This window comes from Anser brachyrhynchus, assembly GCF_964034855.1.
Source record: "Anser brachyrhynchus genome assembly, chromosome: 14".
In the NCBI taxonomy this organism is placed as follows: domain Eukaryota; kingdom Metazoa; phylum Chordata; class Aves; order Anseriformes; family Anatidae; genus Anser; species Anser brachyrhynchus.
In genome coordinates, this window is record NC_137709.1 from 8866769 (window position 1) to 8887107 (window position 20339).

The window sequence follows — 20339 nt, forward strand, 5'->3', positions numbered from 1 at the left end:
GCACATCCCACGCACACCCAAATAACCTCTCCGGACTGACAGAGCGCGGGAAGCACGGCTGGCCTAGTCCCCAGGAGCTCTCGGTAGGCACTAAAGATGACAGCCCAATGCCAAAAGCAATCGAGTAAACTGGTCTTCAGCTTCCCTAATCCCCAGAAATTCAATGCAAGACTAAGTTTTTTGTTCTCCACAGAAAAATTTGTAAACTGTGTCAGGAGAGCCACTTCGGGTATGGGCTCATCAACCTGCCTCGGGAGCGCACAGTGCCCAGCACAATGAGCCTCCTGTGTGACAGGAGCCCCTGTCAGAGCACCACCATATTAAATAGTAATAATCAGGCATAGCATCACAGTGAAATAAAGCCCAAAACGCTAGCTGCAGATTCAAAAGGCATCACTGAGAGAAGCAAGCAACTATTAGAGTAGTGTGAAATGTTTGCAGTGAAACCCAAAACCGCATAAAACTTGCCTGGTTTGGGGTTTTATAACAAACTGAAAACTCAGAACAGGTTTTCTGAGAAATTCACAAACCTCCTGAAGTGAAGCTGAGACCAAATTAAGGTTTTGCATAATAGTTTTGAAATTATATAAAAATTCCTATACTCGGGGGTGGGGGAGGAGAAATGAAGCAAACAATAAGTGGGAGCTGTTCTGACCCTGACCAAGTTCACTCAACCCCAAGAGCAAAATAAATGAATTTTGGAGCGGCAGAAGTACGTGCCAACCCGCAGAGACTGAAACCGAGAGGGATTTTTGCAAGGGCCCTCGCAAAGTTATCCCCAGCTCTGGTGATTTCTTCACCAGGAAGAGGACGGACACTATTAGGAGCCCTGGAAGAGGCGCGAGCATTTCGGCCCGATTCACCATGTGAGAAGCATCTACTGATCAGAGTCCCCCATGTATCTCACAGAGTCTCAAAGTGCCTTTGGCTGCCTAAGTCATGTGGGAACTGTTTAGGGTAATGCTTTTCAGATGCGTCAATCATAACCAAGTCCTCGAGGATGTTTGCTGGCGTCCCTCCCCTCTCAGCAATGCACGGGTTCACAGGCTCCGGGAGCTCGCGTGAAATGCTGGAGGCCAAATTCTGCCCATCCTCTGTAGGGGCCCAGAGGGTTTCACCAGCACAGCTGTGAGACACAGCCCCACGCGGTGCCCAGGGACCGAGGTGGGATGCTACCCCCAGCCTCCTGCAGCCCCATCCCCGGGGGGGGAGCAGGACACCAGCACCTGCCCCCACCCCACCACGGCTGGGTTCAGCCACCTGGGCACAGAAAGCTGCTGCAGGAGGCAGTGATTGCCACATCCGCCCAACAAGTGCCTTCAGGGGGAGGATGCAGAGAGGGGGATGCAGCCCTGCATGTCACTTTTCCACCTGCCTGCTATTTAGGATGAAAAGATGATCGGGCCTGTAAAATACAATCCACTGCACAATGACTTGTAAAGCAGTATAACGGAGACATTGAAAGTCATTCACGCCTCTTTTCATGCCATTGCACAATGAAATCCTACCCACAAACATAAAATTTGTCAGGTTAAGGCCTGAAAGATCTCAAAAACATCTGTAGGAAAGTCAGCTCCCTCTGTAGCCGCAGCGGGTGGATGTGCTGGGGAGGGATCACAGGCAGCCCGGCCGAGCATCCTGTACAGCAGGTGTCGAAAATGCACAAGCCTTCCCGACACGTGCAGCAGGCCGTGCATTAAAACCCCTCCGTGTGATCTGATAATAAAGCAGAAAGAATATCACAGCCTGCAGTCTGTAAGTTCCCACCCCTGCTCCATTGACAAGAGCTCTGATCACCCTGGAAATGCATCAGCCACTTCTGCAAAGCCAGAGGGAGCCTTATTCCTTAGCAGCAGCACTAGAATTGGCATATGAAGAGCTTCAATGCCTTGGCTAGACCAGGGCCAGGAGGGCCCCTCGCCCTTCCCATGCTGGGCACAGAGCCCCTGGGCAGCTCCAGCACAAAGCCCAGCATCCTGCACCCTGAGGGCATCTGTCCAAGAGAGAGATTCCTGAAGTAGGTCTCATCCGTATCGATAAACCTCAGCAAAGTCGATTTCAGGTCACAGCATCAGCCTACTCACGTACGGTGGGACGAAGCAAGATCTGGGATGGAGCAGCAGTTGCCACACGGGCTGCTCACAGCCCCTCGTCCCTGCAGCATCGCGCCCTGGGGTGCAGGGTCGGGGGGCAAAGCACGATCCTCAACGCGGAGCCTTTTCCGCCACTATATTTGGGATTGCGGTGCTCATTTCTATTTTATCAGTCAATAGGGCTCCTGTTTTACTGGATCCAGCCATAAAAGGTAAGGAATCCCCCACAGGCATGGGTAACACCACTAAATACTGGTCCCCACAGTGGTAAATTGGGTTTAAGAGTTTGGAACAGAACGGCGAGAGAGGAGCCTCTTTCCTGAACCAAGGAATAATCTAAAGCCCCACTTTCTCCCCTATGTGACTTTTGTCATTATCATCTTTTCTGATTCTTACAAAGCAAACCTAATTAGGAAGCTCTCTCATTAGTCTTCCAGAAAAATTAGCACAGCTTATGCTAATTACTCCTGTAAAATTTAATAAACTCGTTGAAATGGGAATAGTCTAATGAGGTTTTATTTATTGAACTAAGATAACTATAAGGAAAAAGGTTAGGACACCAGGATATCCAGAGTGGTAATAAAACTACAATTTATTCAATTTCTTCACAGGAATTTTATTGCAAACCTTTTAAATTCAAATATGAGTTACAATTTGAATGTTAAATCAATCTAGAATTTAATTTAATAACAGGAAGTGCTCTGTGTTTTCTTTAAGTATGATTACAATACAGCCCTGCTACTGTACTTGTAGGAGGAATTGTGCATTTGTATTGTGACAATAATACCCCTTTTAAAATGAGTTCCTGTTCATCAGAGCTTCATCTGAACACATGTAACTGGATTAGTGATAAAATATACAGGCTATGCTAAGCAGATGATTCAGATACACACAGGTTTCCAAGAAACTTCCTTGAAATGACTGCTCTCTATAAGCATAAGAGATTTATTTTGTTCTCCAGAGAAAATTTAGATCGCTCTACGAGTATAAATTTCTTTAGGTCCCTTTCACTGCTATATCCGCTGATACTATAATGGGGCAAACTATAAAGCAATTTTACAAAGGATAAAGTCATATCCTGTTTCAAACGCAACTACAGATTTTTTTTTTAAATCCCACATTTTGATTAAATAAAAATATGCGATTTACTTTTCATATACATCTAGGGTTTGAAAAAGAACACAACACATGTAACTTTGAAGTTGCCAGAGAGCCTCTTCACCAAGTTAACTAAACCACCACAAAGACTGAGCTCCCTCTATCCCAAGTTTCTCTAGCCTCATCAAAGAGAATTAATCAATCCAAAATAGTATTCTGGCATGTAAGAAGAGGATAGCATTTCCATGTAAGTACATATGTCAAAAATCCCATAGATAGATTTTATTGTAAATTCTATGTTAGGTCAGACTCTGTGGATTTGTAGGATTTGATGCAAGAGTTAGATTAAATCCATAGGCAAGGCTTTATCAGACTGTAAGGCATGTGGGAGTGCTTTAGCCCAAATGGTAAATGAATTCTGTAAGCTCACATGCAAATAAAAATAGCTAAATATGGTTTTGCATATCAATTGACATAATAGGTTAAAATTGTGTGCATGCAGAAGTGACAATAGAGTACAACTAAACACATGTGCTGACTTGTGCAGGCGTTTTACTGTTAGAACAATTTCAACGGACTCATTTTAAGGTAAAAAGGCTCCACATAGATCGCTTCATCCTTTCCAAACCAAAAGGGAGGAAAAAAATGAATAGGATAAATGTCACAAGAAGCATCACTAAAGCCACTAACTGTATAAAGCACATACTTATTTGGCCTAAATTGTTTGAACTAGCCCTGGCCAAGAAAAGGTTTTAAGTACCCTACTGGGACAGATGCGAAGCGGCAACAATAGAAGCCACACTAATGCAATCCAGGTAACACAATCCTGTTTCAAAAACACGGGGAGGGCTAATTACAGTACTGCTGAGTCAAATTTCTTATACCACTGCAACCCACAGGAACAGGTCAAAATCAAATGTTATTCAAACCACAGTCATATCAACCTTCTGTATCAAAGTCACAATTTAAAACCAAGTGAAGAACTTAAAAGCTTAACCCATTCACCAGCCAAATGTGATTTAGTACAGGTGGTGAAGTAAGGCTTGTAAGATGAGCTTTAAATCATGTTTAGTTGTGTTTTAAATATAATCTTCAGAATTTGAATCTTTTGCATCGATTAATGTAAATACTGATAAATTGATCACTGCTAGGAAGTTAAACCTGATTTTTCATGTAAGAGGTTCCCTCTTTTTATAAGAAGCATGTAACAGACTGCATCTCTGGCTTTCATAATTTTAAATGATTTGCAACTAGCAGTTTTGCATACTAGATAGTTAAACAAAATATTTCTGTAAACCTGCCATTAGCATCTTAACATCTCACTTTCCAGTACAATGAAAAATTCATGTGAATTTTGTAGCTTTCATGTCGCTCAAAATGCCACTCTAACACCATGTTTATAGTGTTCAAGTCTGCAGCATGCTTATAAAACACATCTCTATACAGATTTCACAGTGGGTTTTTTTCCCCCAGCTTTCCCTGGTGCTACCTAATGCTCACAGAAGATGAAAATGCGCCTAGTTAAAATAGGTAGATACATCTTCTGAGATTTAAACATTCTCGGGATTACTGATTATAGCTAATCAAAACATCTGCAATAAGCTTCCAATGTATGCACTTTCTTAACAAATTCAACCCAGAGCTATCAATCTGGCAGCCTGCAGCAGCACAGTGCCCAGCCAGGCTCTGCCACCCCCCTCCTCCCTGCCTGGCACTCCGCGCACCGAACCCCTTCACCTTTTGTCATAAAACCGCACACACTGGCACGGAAGGCACTTTGAACCTCATATAGCAAACATTAACTCAGACAATAATGCCAGGAGAAGCACACCACTCTATACTCCCGCTCCTGTATGCATAGATAGTTTCCCTTCAGGGTCCCTGTATGCGCAGATTAGCGCAGTGGTATTGCTTGCGCCAGCTGATGACAGACAGATTCAGTACTTCATGGCCATTTAACTCTTATAGAGTAATGCTGCATAATAACCTGGTTATTGCGCACGGCTTCGTACAATGATTTTTGACAATTAAAATGTAAAAATGACTATTTGGTACCATTTTGCATAATTTGCAAGCACAGAAACTGCACATGGCTCAGAACAACTAAAATAGATGTATTGTGCTACAGTGATTTACTCGGTGATGTCAGATTAGCAATATGGATCTGTTTAAAAACACAATAATTAAGATGGGCAAAAACGAATTAATCAACTGACAATACAGTCAAAATAGTATTCCAACCAAAGAAAATCACAGGAGAAAAAACCCTTAGTTTGCAGATCTATTTTTTTAACTGTTTTTATGCATAAATAAAAACCTTAAAATGTAGATGGATTGCACCCAACAGAACTACTGTAGCTAAAAGTGATAATGATTCAAACATTTTTCAAATAAAAGTTAAATATTTATAAGCACCCAACCACATTTCATAAATCACAAACTATTATTATTTTATTCCTGAAGCTTCCCTGGCACAGCATGTGAATTGAGCCACAGAAAGTCAGAAAGAAAAATCTCTTCTTTATGCACATGAATCAGTTGCAAGCACTGGAGCCCTCCAACGAGCAGGTCGCTCCGTTAGCCTCCATATGGCCCTTCCATGGCAATCGCGATTGCAAAGCACAACTAATTTGGTATCAAAAACAAAATTTCCTCCATATATACTCCTAATTCTTCCCCATTAGCAACACAGGGCAGGTGTTTCATTCTAATGAGGAGGAAAAGGAAAAAAAAAAAAAAAAAAAAGCAAATCGAAGGAAACAATAGCAGTCCTTACCTGTCAATTATCACTGGATCTGATGGAGTCTCATTTCTGTTGCCACAGCTTTTCTTGTCACAACAGCGGCTACAGAGCAAAAGTGAAAGGATTTAGTGCGACCATTACACTGTAAAATCATCATTACGAACATGGTGGGTTCAAATTGCCGGCTAGAGTTACCGCTCCGTCCCTGCCTGGAAATCAGTCAAATGCAGTGGGTCACATATGGGTTAATTACTGTGTTTAACTTCTTGCACAGCTGGTTAACAATGGAAAATATAAAAAGAGAGGGGTTTTGCCCCTTTCACAAATAATAATTCAAGGATCATCCGAAACAGGGAGACCTGTCTTATTTGTGGTCTCTTATCCAGGGGGTTTAACAGTTGTCCCATATGCATATGCACTCAGAATAAGGTGCCTTTTCTTTCATGAACACAGCTTTTACATTTGCTTACCACTTACGTTATGTGGCCGCACAGTATTCCTACTTTTAGACAGAGCTGAAGTCTCAGCTGCTGGGAAATCTCTCCCCAAAATCCAAAAGCACAATTATTCTCCCTCTAAGAAATATTTCTGTTAAGTGGGGAGCTAAAACACAAGCACCACCGGGCTGTTATGTGGGAGTGTGCCTGTTTTCCTGTTTTTTGGAGCATGCTGATGCCTGCTCGTGCCAGGAGAGCACCGTGCTGCGGCTGGTGCCCGCAGCGGGTCGGGTGCGAAGCCGGCACTTGAAGCACCAGCTCCGTCTGCCAGAGCCTGGCGCCATCGCTGCCCTCAAGGCTCAGACTTTGAACGAAGGTGGCTCGGCGTTTCTGCAGACATGTTAAATGGTTGGGATGAGCCCTTGTTGTGGGGACTGGCCATCAGAGCCTGGCTCCTGCAGGGAGCAGAGACCCCGGGCATGTGGATGGCACCCTGTGGTGGCACCAAGTGGCAGGGCACGGGGCCACCCCCTCGGCTCTCCCTGGCTGGACGTGGGTACACTTCGCTGCTCAACAGAATCCCTGGAGAACCCAAGCCCTGTGCCACATGCCTTTGGGAATCACCGTGCTCATTCCAAGTGGTGTCCCAGGGCCTGCACATCGCCGTGTCAGCAGTTGGCTTTGTGCATCCAGCAGCAGTCGCCCGCTGCTCGCCCTCCCGCTCGGGTGGACTATTTTCTTTTCCCCAAAAGATGGAAGAACATCAGCGCAGGAAGAAGCCCGCAGAAGTGCCACACTATATAAATAGCCCTGTTGGGAGTATGACAAAGGTTCTCTTGTGTTGCTGAACAATAGAGTGAATAATATACAGTTACCCACCAAGATTAGCAATAAAGCAACTAACCACACTAAAGATAACAAAAAAAAAAGGGGGGGGGGGGGCCTTTTACAAAAACAGACTGTTTAAACATGGTTTCCAAAAGAAAAAAAAATTGTTTTCAAAGAGAGGAAAATACATAATTCTTTTCACCGCAAAAAGCTTCAAGGCAACTATTCAGGGCTGAAACTTTTCACAGTTAACACATGTGCGGTATCTTCATTTCGGTGGAAGTTACATTGTTTAGGATTGCCAAAAAAAACTGCTTAATTTTACAGCACAATACCACAATTGATCCACCAAAAAAATGCAAGAGCCTTGGCACCCAGAAAGCATTAAAATTTAGGAAGGAATAAAATATGCTGTAGGTAAATAGTCATGTGGACGTTCGGGGGGCTTTTTTGCCTATAAAAGGACTTGTCATTGGAGTGCAGCTAGAATGTGTGGGGTGAGAAAATTTACCCACAAACAAGGCAATAAAAACTGCTAATCATTTTTAAATGATTAAAATGTAATTAGAAACAGAGTTGGCACAAGTTAAGACAATGCAGTTCTTGTGACTGAAGCGAATCAGGGCTAGTCCTGACATTCTCCCAGCAGACTGCAGGGACAGAAATTGCCACACTAACGCAGGCGAGCGAAGGTTCCCAGGCTCCCCGCTGCGCCGGGCAGACCCCCGCATCCCCCCGCACCTTCCCGGGTGCTGGCCCAGAGGGAGAAGGGGCTGGGGATGCTCCAGCCCCAAGTGGGACAGAGCCACGAGGTGGCCGCTGGGGACAGTCTGGCTTGGAGAGCAGGGAGGACACGGCGCTGCTCATGGGGTGGCCTCTTTGCTTGGCTCGGGTGTCCCAAGAGGATGCCCCAGTAGGCCTGAGCCATAGCAAGAGGTCTTTTAAAAATAAAAAGTCAAGCTAAGGTTTATTAACTTACTAGTAGCAGTAGTCTCCCCGTCACCAGCAGAATTTGAGGCTTCATCTACCTTTGTTTTTCTATGCATAAAAGCAAGGCATCACACAAACCCTGAGTTTTAGATCACTTCTCATGGCACAATAAGCGTTCAGCTTGCTTCGGAAGCTTTGGCTTTTAGTGTTTGCTGAACACTTGGAAAAAGTTCCTAAACGTTCAGTGCCCTTTTTCTCCTTTCCCCAAAGGAATCTTAAAACTCCCAGGAGTTTCTCCATGTTTCCAAGAAGCCCTCCAGCTCCCCACAGGATCTGAAGGTGCAGCGAGAGGCTCCAACTGCCAGCTCCTGCACTGTCCCTCTGGGATGTCCCTCCCTGGGTGGGACAAGGAGCCAGGGCTCAGGCAACATGTCACTCTGGCTCACAATAAGAAACTGCAAAAACTGCTTGGTTTGTTTTTAAAACAAATAGTCCTCAATAGTAACGCAGCCCTCTGGGGACCTGCTGCCCTCCTGCTGCCTTGCTCCACATCTTCCTCCTCCCTTTCCCTTCCCCACGCCGGAGCATCCCTTTTCCATGCCACCTGGTCCCCACTATGGACACACAGGAGTTTGCCACCTCACCCTGGCACCCTGCACCCCAAAACCTCCCCATCCCCAAGCCAGCACAGCAGCCAGGAGCATCACTGCCCAGAGGAGCCCTGCTTTGTGTATCTGCGCGCTCGGGCTTTCTGCGGGGACAATGAACAATGAGAAATTACGGGGCGATGGCACGTGGCCAGCGCAAATGCGACTTTCCGATCATTTAGCTGCCAGGCTCTAACAAGTCGTTAGCGAGTCCGCGTGGGACATCTTGCAGCAGCTCCCGGCGAGGCGGGCTGCAGCCCACAGCCATGCGGCCCCTGCCCCAGATGGGCTCCTCGCTCCCGAGCGCGGAGGTGCGGGAGGTTCTCGACAAAACAGCTGTTAAGATTTTATTTTGCAAAGACAAAAACCATATTTTACTCCGACCTCATTCTCAGAAATCACTGAACCATTTTAGCTGAAACTTTCCAAAGAAAGTCAGCCTCGGGCTGACACCCTGCAAAGGACATTTCAGCCAGAACAGTTTAAGTTTGGCAAAGCTGTAAGCCACTGAAGGTTTCATAATGGAAATTGTTGAGGCAATATTAACTATAGATGTCCCTCCCCATGCTCCTACAATACTAATAAATTCCACCGAGGCTGTGAATTCTCCCCAGCTATTAGCATTTTTGCCAACAGCATAGATTTTATATTTGACAAAATACAATGAAAGCCTTTGAAATAAACAGCCACCTGAAGCAAACCTCAGCCCCGCTTCCCTACCACAGCCAGGACGCTCCTGTACATTTGAATTCTTTGTCTTATCCGTGCCATAGTTGGAGTATACTATAAATACCCAGCTTTGTCACATAAATGCAAAGTTTTATTGTGCAGTTAGCCTTGATAGAAAGCACTGCTGAAAGTTGTTTAGAAATTAAATATCTAAAACAAGCTATTTTAAAATACAGAGCCCTCACTATTTCATGTCTGAAATGAAGAAATTTCATCTTAGGGAGAGCAAGCTGTCTTTCACACCATATGGCTAATGGTAGTGCATAGCAATTAGCTGGGCTGATTAATGGGGAACAGACTCTAATTTTATGCTTATAATTGAGGCTGCATTTGCACCCCTGGTGCAAATTCAGCACATCCCAACTTCCACTTACAACAGGCAAGAAATCAAGAGAAACAGAATGGTGTGGAGAGAGATTTTTTTTTCCCCTTCTAGACCCCTAAAGAGCATCAGATTTGCAATTTAAAAGAGTGTTAGCAGCACAATAGATGACAGATTTGTGCAATAGGGTCAAGCGGCCTGGTAAACAAACAGCACCCTCTTACAAATGTATAGGCAGAAGAGGAAATGGGGAATATCTAATATGAGCTGTAAGAAATTTGAATACATCTCCCCCACCCCGTCAGACACACATTTGCCTACCGTGGTCAGATTTTTTTTTTTTTTTCTTGCTACCCCTCCACCTTATGCTCGCGAAATACAAAGCCAGGACTGGCAGCAAACAAATCCAAGGAGAGGAATAAAGCTCCTGATTAAGCGAATTTTAAGAACGAAAAAAAGCATAAAGTGCTTTAATAAAGGGAAAGACGGCTCCAAATGACGTAGCACATCTTTCCATGTTCCCAGAACGGAAATAATTTTATCTCAGTCAAACTATATTGACACGGCTGTAAATCTTTGATGTAGCTCTTCTGGTTAAAACTCAGCCTCCTATGTAAAGTTTCCATTTATTTATTACTCTTGATGTTTCTAAAGTATTTGTAATAAAATTAATGCATTACATAGGTAAGCCTTCCTGCTGCACTAGGGCTCGGTGAGAACGTCCCGGTGCTGGCAGGGGCTGCTGCAGGGACGGATGCTCCTCTCCTCGCTGCTGGGCTCCGACCGCTCTGCAGAGCTGCAAAAGCTCCGCTCCTAAGTTTGGGTGCTCAGCCAGAGTCGCAGGCAGATTAATTCCTACCTCAAAACCTTGTGGTCTAAGAGCCAACAGAGCACATCACCCAAGGCTAAGAGCACATTCAGGCCCCAATGCCACAGGCACTTGTGCTTAATTTCACCCACTGTTTCACTGGGCTTCTTACACCAGAAAAGCAAAGCGTGCACTTCAGCCTTATCAGGTCAGGGGCCTCCTTTAATATTTCCATGAATTGTTCCTAGCTAGGTATCTAGTGCGAAAGTGGTGCTAATTGGGCCAATGAATTTTAGGGCAATTATAAGTTGTCAGCGTGACTGGGTTTCCATTTGGAAAGGGAGAACTGGCCGGGAGTCCTTAGCAAAGCAACGCCCCCGCTCCCAGCAGCGGCAGCAGCTCCAGCACCTCTTGAAGGTCCCCATCTGCTCTCAGATGGCTCTCAACGGGCTCTCTGGTTTCCCAGAAAAAGCCAAACCTGCTGAACGAAGCAGCCTGGAAAAATAGGATATGGAAACTAAAAATCCCTCAAGTCCTGCAAGTTGTGGGGTTGCGTGGGGTTGGCAAAGCAAGAAGAGCAGCTCCCTCCTCTGCTGGCATTGCAGGGAGCTGCCCTCGAGCTGGGTTTTATCAGAGAGGAGCTGTTGGGAAGGACCAAACATGCAGATCCCCAAGAATGAAGAAACATAACTAAAAAAAAATAATAATAAAAAAATCAACCAGCAGAGAAGTTTCCATCTGAATATTTTGTCTAAGACTCTCCCCCACCAGGAAGCCCTCATCCAAGTTTATTCTCTTAGAAGTGGGTACCAGTTTTTACCCTCAAGTTACTCCTTTTTAGTAAATGTGTTTTGTAAAAGTTACAACGCATGCAATGGCATTTTTACAGTCTTAAAACAACTGATTGTAACAATGAGCTTATGCAAGAACGCCTCGTCTTCCACCAGGGAATTATTTTCTGCCATCGAATAACATGTAACAAATGAGTTTTTCAGACATGCAAAAACACCCACTAACTTTAATGAGACTGCAAGGTCAAGCTCTCCTAGGTGTCGGAGGGGTCTTTGAGAAGATGCTGCCTTCCCTGCAGCGGAAAGGAAGCAGAAGAGGCTTCACCTATTGCTACCAGCCAGAAAGGAGAAGGAAGTAGCTGCCTGCCGCAGAAGCGCCGCACCCGGGGAAGAAGATATTTGACTGTCCCGAATTTAAGCGGCCAGCCCCAGGCGGGAACGTTCAGGGGAACATAGCGCAGGGCAGGGCCAGATTTGCCTGGGGAAGTTTGATGAAAAGCAAAAAACAGCCGGTGCTGGGCTGGGGGAACATCGCCTGCTTGGCTTGGGCTGCATGGGCAGTGGGCGAGCAGCCGGAGGGGCAGCGGGCTGCAGGGCAGCCTAGCCTCGGCCACCAGCCCAAAAGCCTCCTGGCTTCCCGTCCTCCTGCACATCCACAGGCAAACAGAAATGACTGCTTTGTCATTTTTCTGGGGATGTTTTCTTAGGAATATTGGGGGGGGGGGGGGGGGGGGGGCGGGGATTGGGAGAGGCTATAAGTGACTCTTAATTTTGGTGAGGAGACCTTTCGTGGGCTACAGAGCCTAAATGCAAACCAGTAGCGTGCTGTTAAGGAAAACTCTTTATAAATTGAAAACTGCTGTGACGACTGAGACCTTGCTGCTAATTACACACACCGAACTGTGTTATTTTGGGATTGTTTAATGCAAGAAAGATAAATTTAAGTCCTAAAATAGCTGCAGGTTCAACCTAGATTTTGAGAGACAGATTCATCTTCTAATCACTAATTAGCTGGAAGCAGGGTAGCTCTTACCTGCACATTATTTCATGCGTGAGCAGAACTCGGCACATTTCTGGGTTCTTGTCTTGGCCTTCATACACTATCGCCTAGAAACAAAACACATTTTTAGCTGTGCATCAAGTGGAGTTTGGAGAAAACAAAAAAGGCATCGCAGTAACTGAGCGCGCAGCCGGCATTGCAAGCTAAGTCGCAGGGTAGGGAGACGGCGTCACCGCTGAACCTGCTAAAGATTTGTGGTTGGAAAACAACACAAGCTGAGTACAGCTAAATTCCCTCCTCGCCGTTGCACATCTCTCAAGCTGTGTGTAGGATGGGTTTTTTTAGTAGTCAAGACAACCACAATTTTCTTTTCAATTCAGAATAAAATATAAACCTAATAGCATTAAAAGAAAGGGGGGAAAAAAAAAAAGAAACAACAGCAAGGCTTGGCATACTTTGGGTCCTATTCATTAAAAAAAAAAAAAAAAAGGACAGAAAGAGAGAGCTCATGCATTTTTAATTCCAAAAGCTGCACACTGCGCAGCCCAGGCACTTTCCTGGTAGCTCCTGGAAGCGCTTGGGCCTGATTCTGCCCCTGAAGCTCACAATCCAGAGCGCAGCTCTGGAGCTGCAGGGATATAAATAAGTGAGAGGCAGGCCCTGCCAGAGGATACCAAAACAAACAGAGGATAAACCAGCCTGGGAAGTTTGACTCTGAGATAGCACGGGGAGAAGGCTTTGAGTTAAAACTATGGAAAGATGGTGCGTTCGCCTTTCAAAAAGAGTCGATTTTTGCAGCCCTCCCACCAGCAGGACCGGGAGCGACGGCGAGGGATCGGCGTCACATACCAGCAGAGTTACCACTCGCTCTAGAGAGTTTCCATCCGACTGGGACAGAGTTTTGCTTTCTGCCCACACACACACACAGCCCTGGCTTGTCACTGCTGATTCACCCCCAAAATACCAGCAGCTGGGCAGTATCTGCTCCAGGTTGTCCCATTGCCTCCAGCAGCAAATCAAGACAGAAAAGAAATTGCCTTTGCAACAGCAACTTTTGATGGCACTGAGGATCCTGAATCTTTCAGGGTGCCAGTGCACAGCTGGGATCAGATCAATGAGCCTGCTTCCCAGCGTCAGCCCTGCCCTCAGCCCGTGGAGGGACCCTGCCAGCCTCTAAAACACAGACTTAGGAAGAAGAAATCGGGGAAACAAACCCTGCAGGTAAAATGACATCTGATATGGGTATCCTTAAAGCTAACATTAAATTAGTTTTTGAAAGTTAAAAAAAAAAATAGGAGGTTATATGGAGGAAATATATTTTATGGAATGAGACAGTTCTGATAAGGAAGTGTGGAAAATACCTTTTTTTTTCTCATTAGTATCTTGATACATAATGAAGTGAGATCATGTGAACTGCTTTCCCAGTCCTTGCAAATATAACCCGCTAAAGGTAAGAGGTGTCGTACCTACAACGGAGGCATGAGTCCCAGGACACGCAAATCTGAAGAGGCAGGAGCTGATTTTTAACACTATGGTATTAGTAATGCTCAATCTTAATAATATGCATTATAAAATGATTTAGCAATTCTATAAACAATATCAGGAATGGCTCCGTGTTGTCTCTGCTAATTTAAATCCTTCCCTTTCAGTTTTGCTGCATGCATTTCCCCACAACCTGGGAGCCAGTATAATTTTGCTGCTGATGAGATAGAACAGAGAGCTCTGGTGCCATTGCGCCGGTACAGAGCATCACCAGCTTCTGCCCTCAGTCCAACCAGCAAGGGACACAAGCTGTGAACCCAGCACATGCAGGGAACACAAATGTGGCTGTAGGACACATGCAAAGCCCTCGCAGCACAGCCACCAGTAAAAGCCCTGACCCACGCTGGGACCTCGCTTCCCTGGCAGCTGCTGGATGAAGCACATAGGGATGCTTTCCCAGCAGTGCCCAGGGGCTACAGCTGATTTGGAAGATGCCCGTACAGACGTGCATGGGGATGTACGTCAGGAACTGGGACAAATTCAGAAGATCTGTATTTCCATGCCTTAAAAGAGAAGACGGGATGAAGATTCTAGCCAAAACCAGGGAACCAAAGGAACCAGCTGACAACAGTGGGATCAGCAGGGACATTGCAAAGACTCCAGAAAACCCCAGACCAGGTTGTACCTGGCAGTGAGACCGGCCAGGTACAGGCAAAGCTCAGGGCTCTTGTTGGACCTAATCAACAAATAATCAAAGAATAATCTGCTTCTGAGAACGCAGAGCAGATCTGCTTCTGAGGCCTTTAGTGTAGACATACACCTCTGGTCCCCCCTCACCTGGCACAGCATGAGATGGTGCCCAAGAGAGGACTGCTGGGCTTGGCTCCCTGTTCTTAGAATTCCAAACCTTAAAATAAATTTGCCCAGCCTGGGATACTTTGTTGCCAGTGAATTCAAGGCAGCAGTAGAAATGACCAAGCAGAACACAAAACCTACTTTCTTTTCTCCCCTGCTCTCTCTCTTCCCCTTCTCTTCCTGCTGCTATGCTTACTTAACCTCCAGGTACCCGCTTAAATAACTCAACTAAATAGCAATAATGAACGGGCAGAGTCAACACTGTGGTACATAATCACCTTGTCTGTTGTGTTTAACGTCAGTGATCCCTTCTTTGCGTGCATGACATTCTTCAGCCTTCGTCTACGTTAAGGATTTGCTTTTCACTTTGTTTGCATTTGACTACTAATATAGCACCGATGCACACCGCGGGTTCTCACTGTTAAGTGCAGGTCCTTCCATACATCCTATTCCACCAGGAATTTCTGGGGAATTTTAGGAAGCAGGAGGAATTGCCGAGTTCACTTCTCGTCCCCAACTCCCATTCCTATTTCCCAATTTGCTTGTGCAAACGGGTGTGCAAAGCACCAGCTGTTTACTCCCGTGAATGACTCCCTGAGAGCGTTACAGACCCTCTACCGCCTTTCAAACTGCACTGCTCTAAAACACTAATTCTACAATTAGTTGCAAAAGGGAAACAGGAACTGCTAAAGTTTCACATCTTTATAGCTGCCAGAAGTATTTTTACAGGAAGGGTCTACGATGTTACCGTTGTGAAAATATTTAACTTTAAGATTTGAAAAGATACTCTTTTAACAAAGCAATCTGATTTTTTTTTTAATTAATGTTCAGGCTTTGACGCAGGCTGACTGTGGCAGGAGTCCCCGCAGCACGAACATCATTGCAATTTTGTCAAATAGGGATCGCATTAATAAGAGATAAAGTGAAAGTTACAGTGTATAAACTTAGACCACAGCAGAGCTAAAAATAAGCCTGCAAATACACATCAGAGTTGCACAACAAAACACCAGCAAAGGAAATGAAAATTATAGACTTTGTTTTTCCTTTTTGTTTACTTCTTGTAGTTTTGACTCGGTGCATCCCATAAGCATTTCGAAATAGATTTTCTTCTCCTGAACTTAAATATTTCCCCGCAAAACTCAGCTTACATTTGTAAACCATTACTCACGTAAGTAACCTTTCTACAAGAAGCCCCAGTGAGTAACGATCACTCATGCACAAATGGATTTCAAAATCAGGCCCTGAAAAACTAATGTCGAAATATAAGACTCCTCACTTCCATTTAAATAAAGCTGCATTAAAAAAAAAAAAAAAGTTAAATCAAATGCAATTCACTACTTGCCAGCACATAAAAATTACTAAATTGAGCACATCCCAGTCATTTCTAGACAAGTGCATCCAACAATTTGAAAAACTTTTCAGTGAGAGTTCATAAAAAATAAAATAAAGGGGAGGGGGGTAATATAAAAGCCAAGACTACAGTTCTCATTTAAACCAGTTTTTTGCAAGTAAAGACGGCAGGATAAAGCAGTAAAATAGTTGATGAGTAAGTTGGAAAAATATAAAGGCAGATTCCATCCTTCGCTATTCCTGAATAAATCCAGATTTATGCTGGTACAACTGTGGGCAGAATCGCCTCGTAGCGTCAAGTTGCCAGTCAGGCAATCCTGCTCTCTGAGCTGGATGAGAAACAAGCTTGAAGGACTGAGCTCATGGCCATTATAGTATTCAGTTATGTCACAGCCTTGATTTTAAAAGAGGGAGAGAATGAGAGAAATCACCAGCATGCATCTAAATCCACTCGCTTTCAAATTCCTCATCTGTTTCGCAAAACAAACTATCTCCTTTACTGAAATAAAGGAGGAAAAAAAAAAACACTCATTAGAATGAGGGTCTTTTCAAAACAGAACTAAAATGATTTGCAGTGACGTATACAGACATACACACAGAGAGAAAATAAAATCCTGGCCCCACCGAATTCAATAGGAGTTTTGCAATTGACTTCAGATGGGCCAGGATTTCACCCAGCGAGGATTAGGCTTGTATCCGCTATATATCTACACAGAGAACGCTGCAAATTCAGTGCATTGCATTTATTTGGCTTCGAGTGCTTAACCCCTAATTACCCAAGTTTTTCACTCCTCGCCCAGGCAGAATTTCTACTCTTCCCAGTACGGTTTATGCCGGACAAGCAGCACAGCACTGGGTCCCCAGGAGAGGACGTTTAGTTCGTGCTGCGTCTCAGCGCACAATTCAGTAGCATCTAATTATTTTATCCGGTCTCCCCCTGCCTTTGATACACAGCCTGCTTATCGACGTATTCACACAAATTAAATAAATTTATCTCTCCTAATATGTTCATTTTTAATGGTTTTCAAACATTCACATGGAAACAGCTCTAGCGTAAATATCCCAGAACAAATGGCTGTATATTATACAGGAGGGAGCAGTTGGGCTGCCAGACTGGGAATGCACCAGGCCATCTGGCTCAGGCAGTCTCTCCAAAATCCTCAGCTTTGTTTTCACCCTCAGACTCCAAACAACACATTTTCCACTGTGATGAGTTTACATTTTCCCAAACACAGGTCCTGATCATGCATGCAAATTCCAAACTTCTCCGTTCCTCTCTGTACAAGAAAATTAAAATCACCTGCGCTTCTGACATCTCACCAAAGGAACAAGAAAGCTGCTAAAATCTGGCGCAATGTAAACTTTCCCCGTCACAGGGGTTAGGTTTTGTTTTATGTTTGTGTGAAATTTCTCTGAGTCTGCTGAGGCTCCTCTGAACTTATTGAAAACATTTTTTTCCCATGCGTGTAGCTGCCAGAGAAGGGCCAGGCTATGCACAGAATAGAGAGCTGATCAAATATCTGCATACATCAGAGAATATCATAGCGAAAGCAACAGAAAAACCATTTGCATCCAGAGTTACAGTACTGAAAAAAAAGCAAAACATAAACAGAGCTCAAGTCTGAAGGAAGGATTTTTGACTCATGAGGGTTCTCAACAATAGACAATAACTATCTTGCAAAACTTATGATTTTTAAGATGCCTGAGCCATATTACCATCCGTTATATCTTATGAATGAGAAAGGCTGAAGGAAAAATGGGTGGGGAACAAGTATTTCAGATTTATTTCCTCCATCTTTCCTAATAGTGAAATATCTCAAATTTATGAAAATACAGCTGAAGAAGTGGAAGGCATCTCTTCTCTGTAAATATATTAAAATCCTCAGACTTGCCTAAAAACTCTGCTTTTATTTGAGCAGACATATTTCACATTTTTCAGGCAATTTCAAAATGCATCATTGTTAACGCCAGACCTACTGCAGTAGAAGCTGCCGGTTTACGGATAGCAACAGCTATAAAGTTTGGGATCCTACGGGGTTTTGAACGCATTAGGAATGTGAACCCAACATAAAATGAGGTGCCAAGATAACATAAAAGAAAATTTAATTAAGACAGCATTGACGCTGAGTGTTGTTACCCTAACTGAAGAGAACTTCCCCCAACATAAACGATTTATGCGCAGTATTTACAATTTTAAAATGACGGGCATGCATTTTAGAGTCGGAGCAAGACTCCTCAAAGGCAGGCAATTACCATCGTACCCAGCACTTCTCTGGGGCCACCACCAAAGGCCAAGCACGTTACCCGGGATATAACTGGAAACGATGCATTTTGAGCCCAGTACTGCCCGAGTTTCCCGTTCAGAAGTCCCACAGCCCAGACCACCAAGGAGCACGCGTGCAACAAAAGCTCGTGTTTTGAGGGAGCGCATGCATAGTTAATACCTACACCCTAGACCTGCCCTGGGATGTAGTCGGTGACAAAATTTGTGGTTAGTTCAGTAACGCCACTACCCAGCCCCGCTTCCCATAGTGCATCGCAGCCGGGAGAAAACGTACACACGCGGCAGCACACGGCCCTCCCCGTGCTACACCTATGGCAAGGCTCGTGGACTAGTTTCTTAGTTGGGCATAGCCACATGAACAATGATAAATCCTGATTTATTCAGATCAAGAACTCCATAGAACAAGGAATATCTACTATTTATTACACACACAGCATCCAGCACAGTGCAGTCCTGCCTGTCTACCTGCTGATATAATGCATGCTGCTAATGGGACATTTAAGTTAAATCTACGAGCGGTCCAACACAGAGAAAGCTAGGTCTGATTTGCAGAATAGATTTTATTTTATCTTACCTAACTTAATAATCCACAGCTGTGCAAAACTTTGCAATTTATAATTGTGAGACAAAGAGAATATAGTTAAATCTGATATGTCCATATATATATATATATATGTGTATATATATATATGCATACTATAAGGAAAGAGCCACAGATACTTTCCTGTACGATCTGGGGAACCTAACTCATTCAAGCTTTGCTTCTGTGGGATTTTTAATTTGCCACCAAAAACCTCAGAGTAGCTGTAATTTCAGTCTGGGAATTCACAATTATTGAGTGTGTGAACGTGCGTGTGTGAGTATTGAGAAGCTACTTGCCAGCTGAAACATGTATGCTTCTGCAACAGTTTCATTTAAAAGTAATCATTTCATTATCCAATTTGTTCTGAGCGTCATGAACTAAAATACTACACCTTCAAGTAGGCTGACAATATATATTTAACTTTCATTAAAAATTAAAGAATTTTCAGACAGTCTTTGCAATATTTAATTACAGTTTGATGATTTGAAAGTTACTTGAGATTCTTCTATATAATTCACTGTCGTAAAATATAAATGATACATTCAACATTTGGGTGAGCTTCTGTCATGTGTTCACTTCACTTCCTAATAAGCATTCAGTAACCGAAGCGATCACAACTCAGAAATAATTTCACTTTTAAAAAAGAAAGAAAGAAAGAAAAAAAAAAAGAAGAAGACAGGAGGGGATTTTAGCCCCTGGCTCCCCAAAAAATATGGACAGGCACATGTCACAGTTTTGACATGACAATGCCCTATTTTTCACAAGCAATTATAGACATGCCTAAAGAAATTATATTTGTGAAACTAATGTTTGTTTAAAACATCCCTTCGCTCCCTGCTTTCTAATATAAGTTCAGAGAGCTTTTGTTCTCAAATCCTCGCTTCTCAACTCCCTTACACTTTACCCAAAATCTTTAATTTGTACTAACTTTGTTTTTGTAAGACTTCCTGAAATCAGAGAGATTTTTTCATTGTGAATGTGCTTTAAAGCTACACGGTATGTTTTACAAATAAACTGTATCTCGGGGTTTCTTTTCCCCTTTCTCTCCAAAGACCCTCTGATGACTTGATAATAATGAGAGACCAAGAGGTCAAACAGTGCCTTAGGATGAACTCTTCATATGCAAGATGCCTTTGTTAAGAAAATTATTTTGAAACCATTGCTCTACATGAGTTCAGGGATCTGTTTTCAACAGGATTATGAACAGAGGCTTTTGCATTTCCGTAATGATAGGAAAGCTATTTAAAGATAATATTTATTGATGGTCTCTCTCATATGGTCTGCAGTGAAATACCCAAGCTCCAAAAGAACTAAAGAGAGTTCACATATCAGAAAGATTTTGTTACTTTTAAGACAAAC

The 20339-nt window shown here is 43.8% G+C and overlaps 1 protein-coding gene and 1 long non-coding RNA gene across 16 annotated transcripts in view; one reads left to right on the forward strand and one right to left on the reverse strand.

Moving 5' to 3' along the window:
• EBF1 (EBF transcription factor 1) overlaps window positions 1-20339 on the reverse strand; it is a 312537-nt gene that overhangs the window by 287487 nt on the left and 4711 nt on the right. For all 15 annotated transcript variants that reach the window (XM_080555794.1, XM_080555798.1, XM_080555796.1 and 12 more), the window contains exons 5-6: window positions 12460-12533; window positions 5968-6036 (exon numbers count right to left, since the gene is read on the reverse strand). In XM_080555794.1, the coding sequence (XP_080411920.1) occupies window positions 5968-6036; window positions 12460-12533 (143 nt within the window). The remainder of the gene's footprint in view (window positions 1-5967; window positions 6037-12459; window positions 12534-20339) is intronic.
• Window positions 13276-17214, forward strand: LOC308177905. Its single transcript, XR_013939477.1, has 2 exons — window positions 13276-13647; window positions 14076-17214. It is a non-coding gene; the product is annotated as an uncharacterized lncRNA (long non-coding RNA).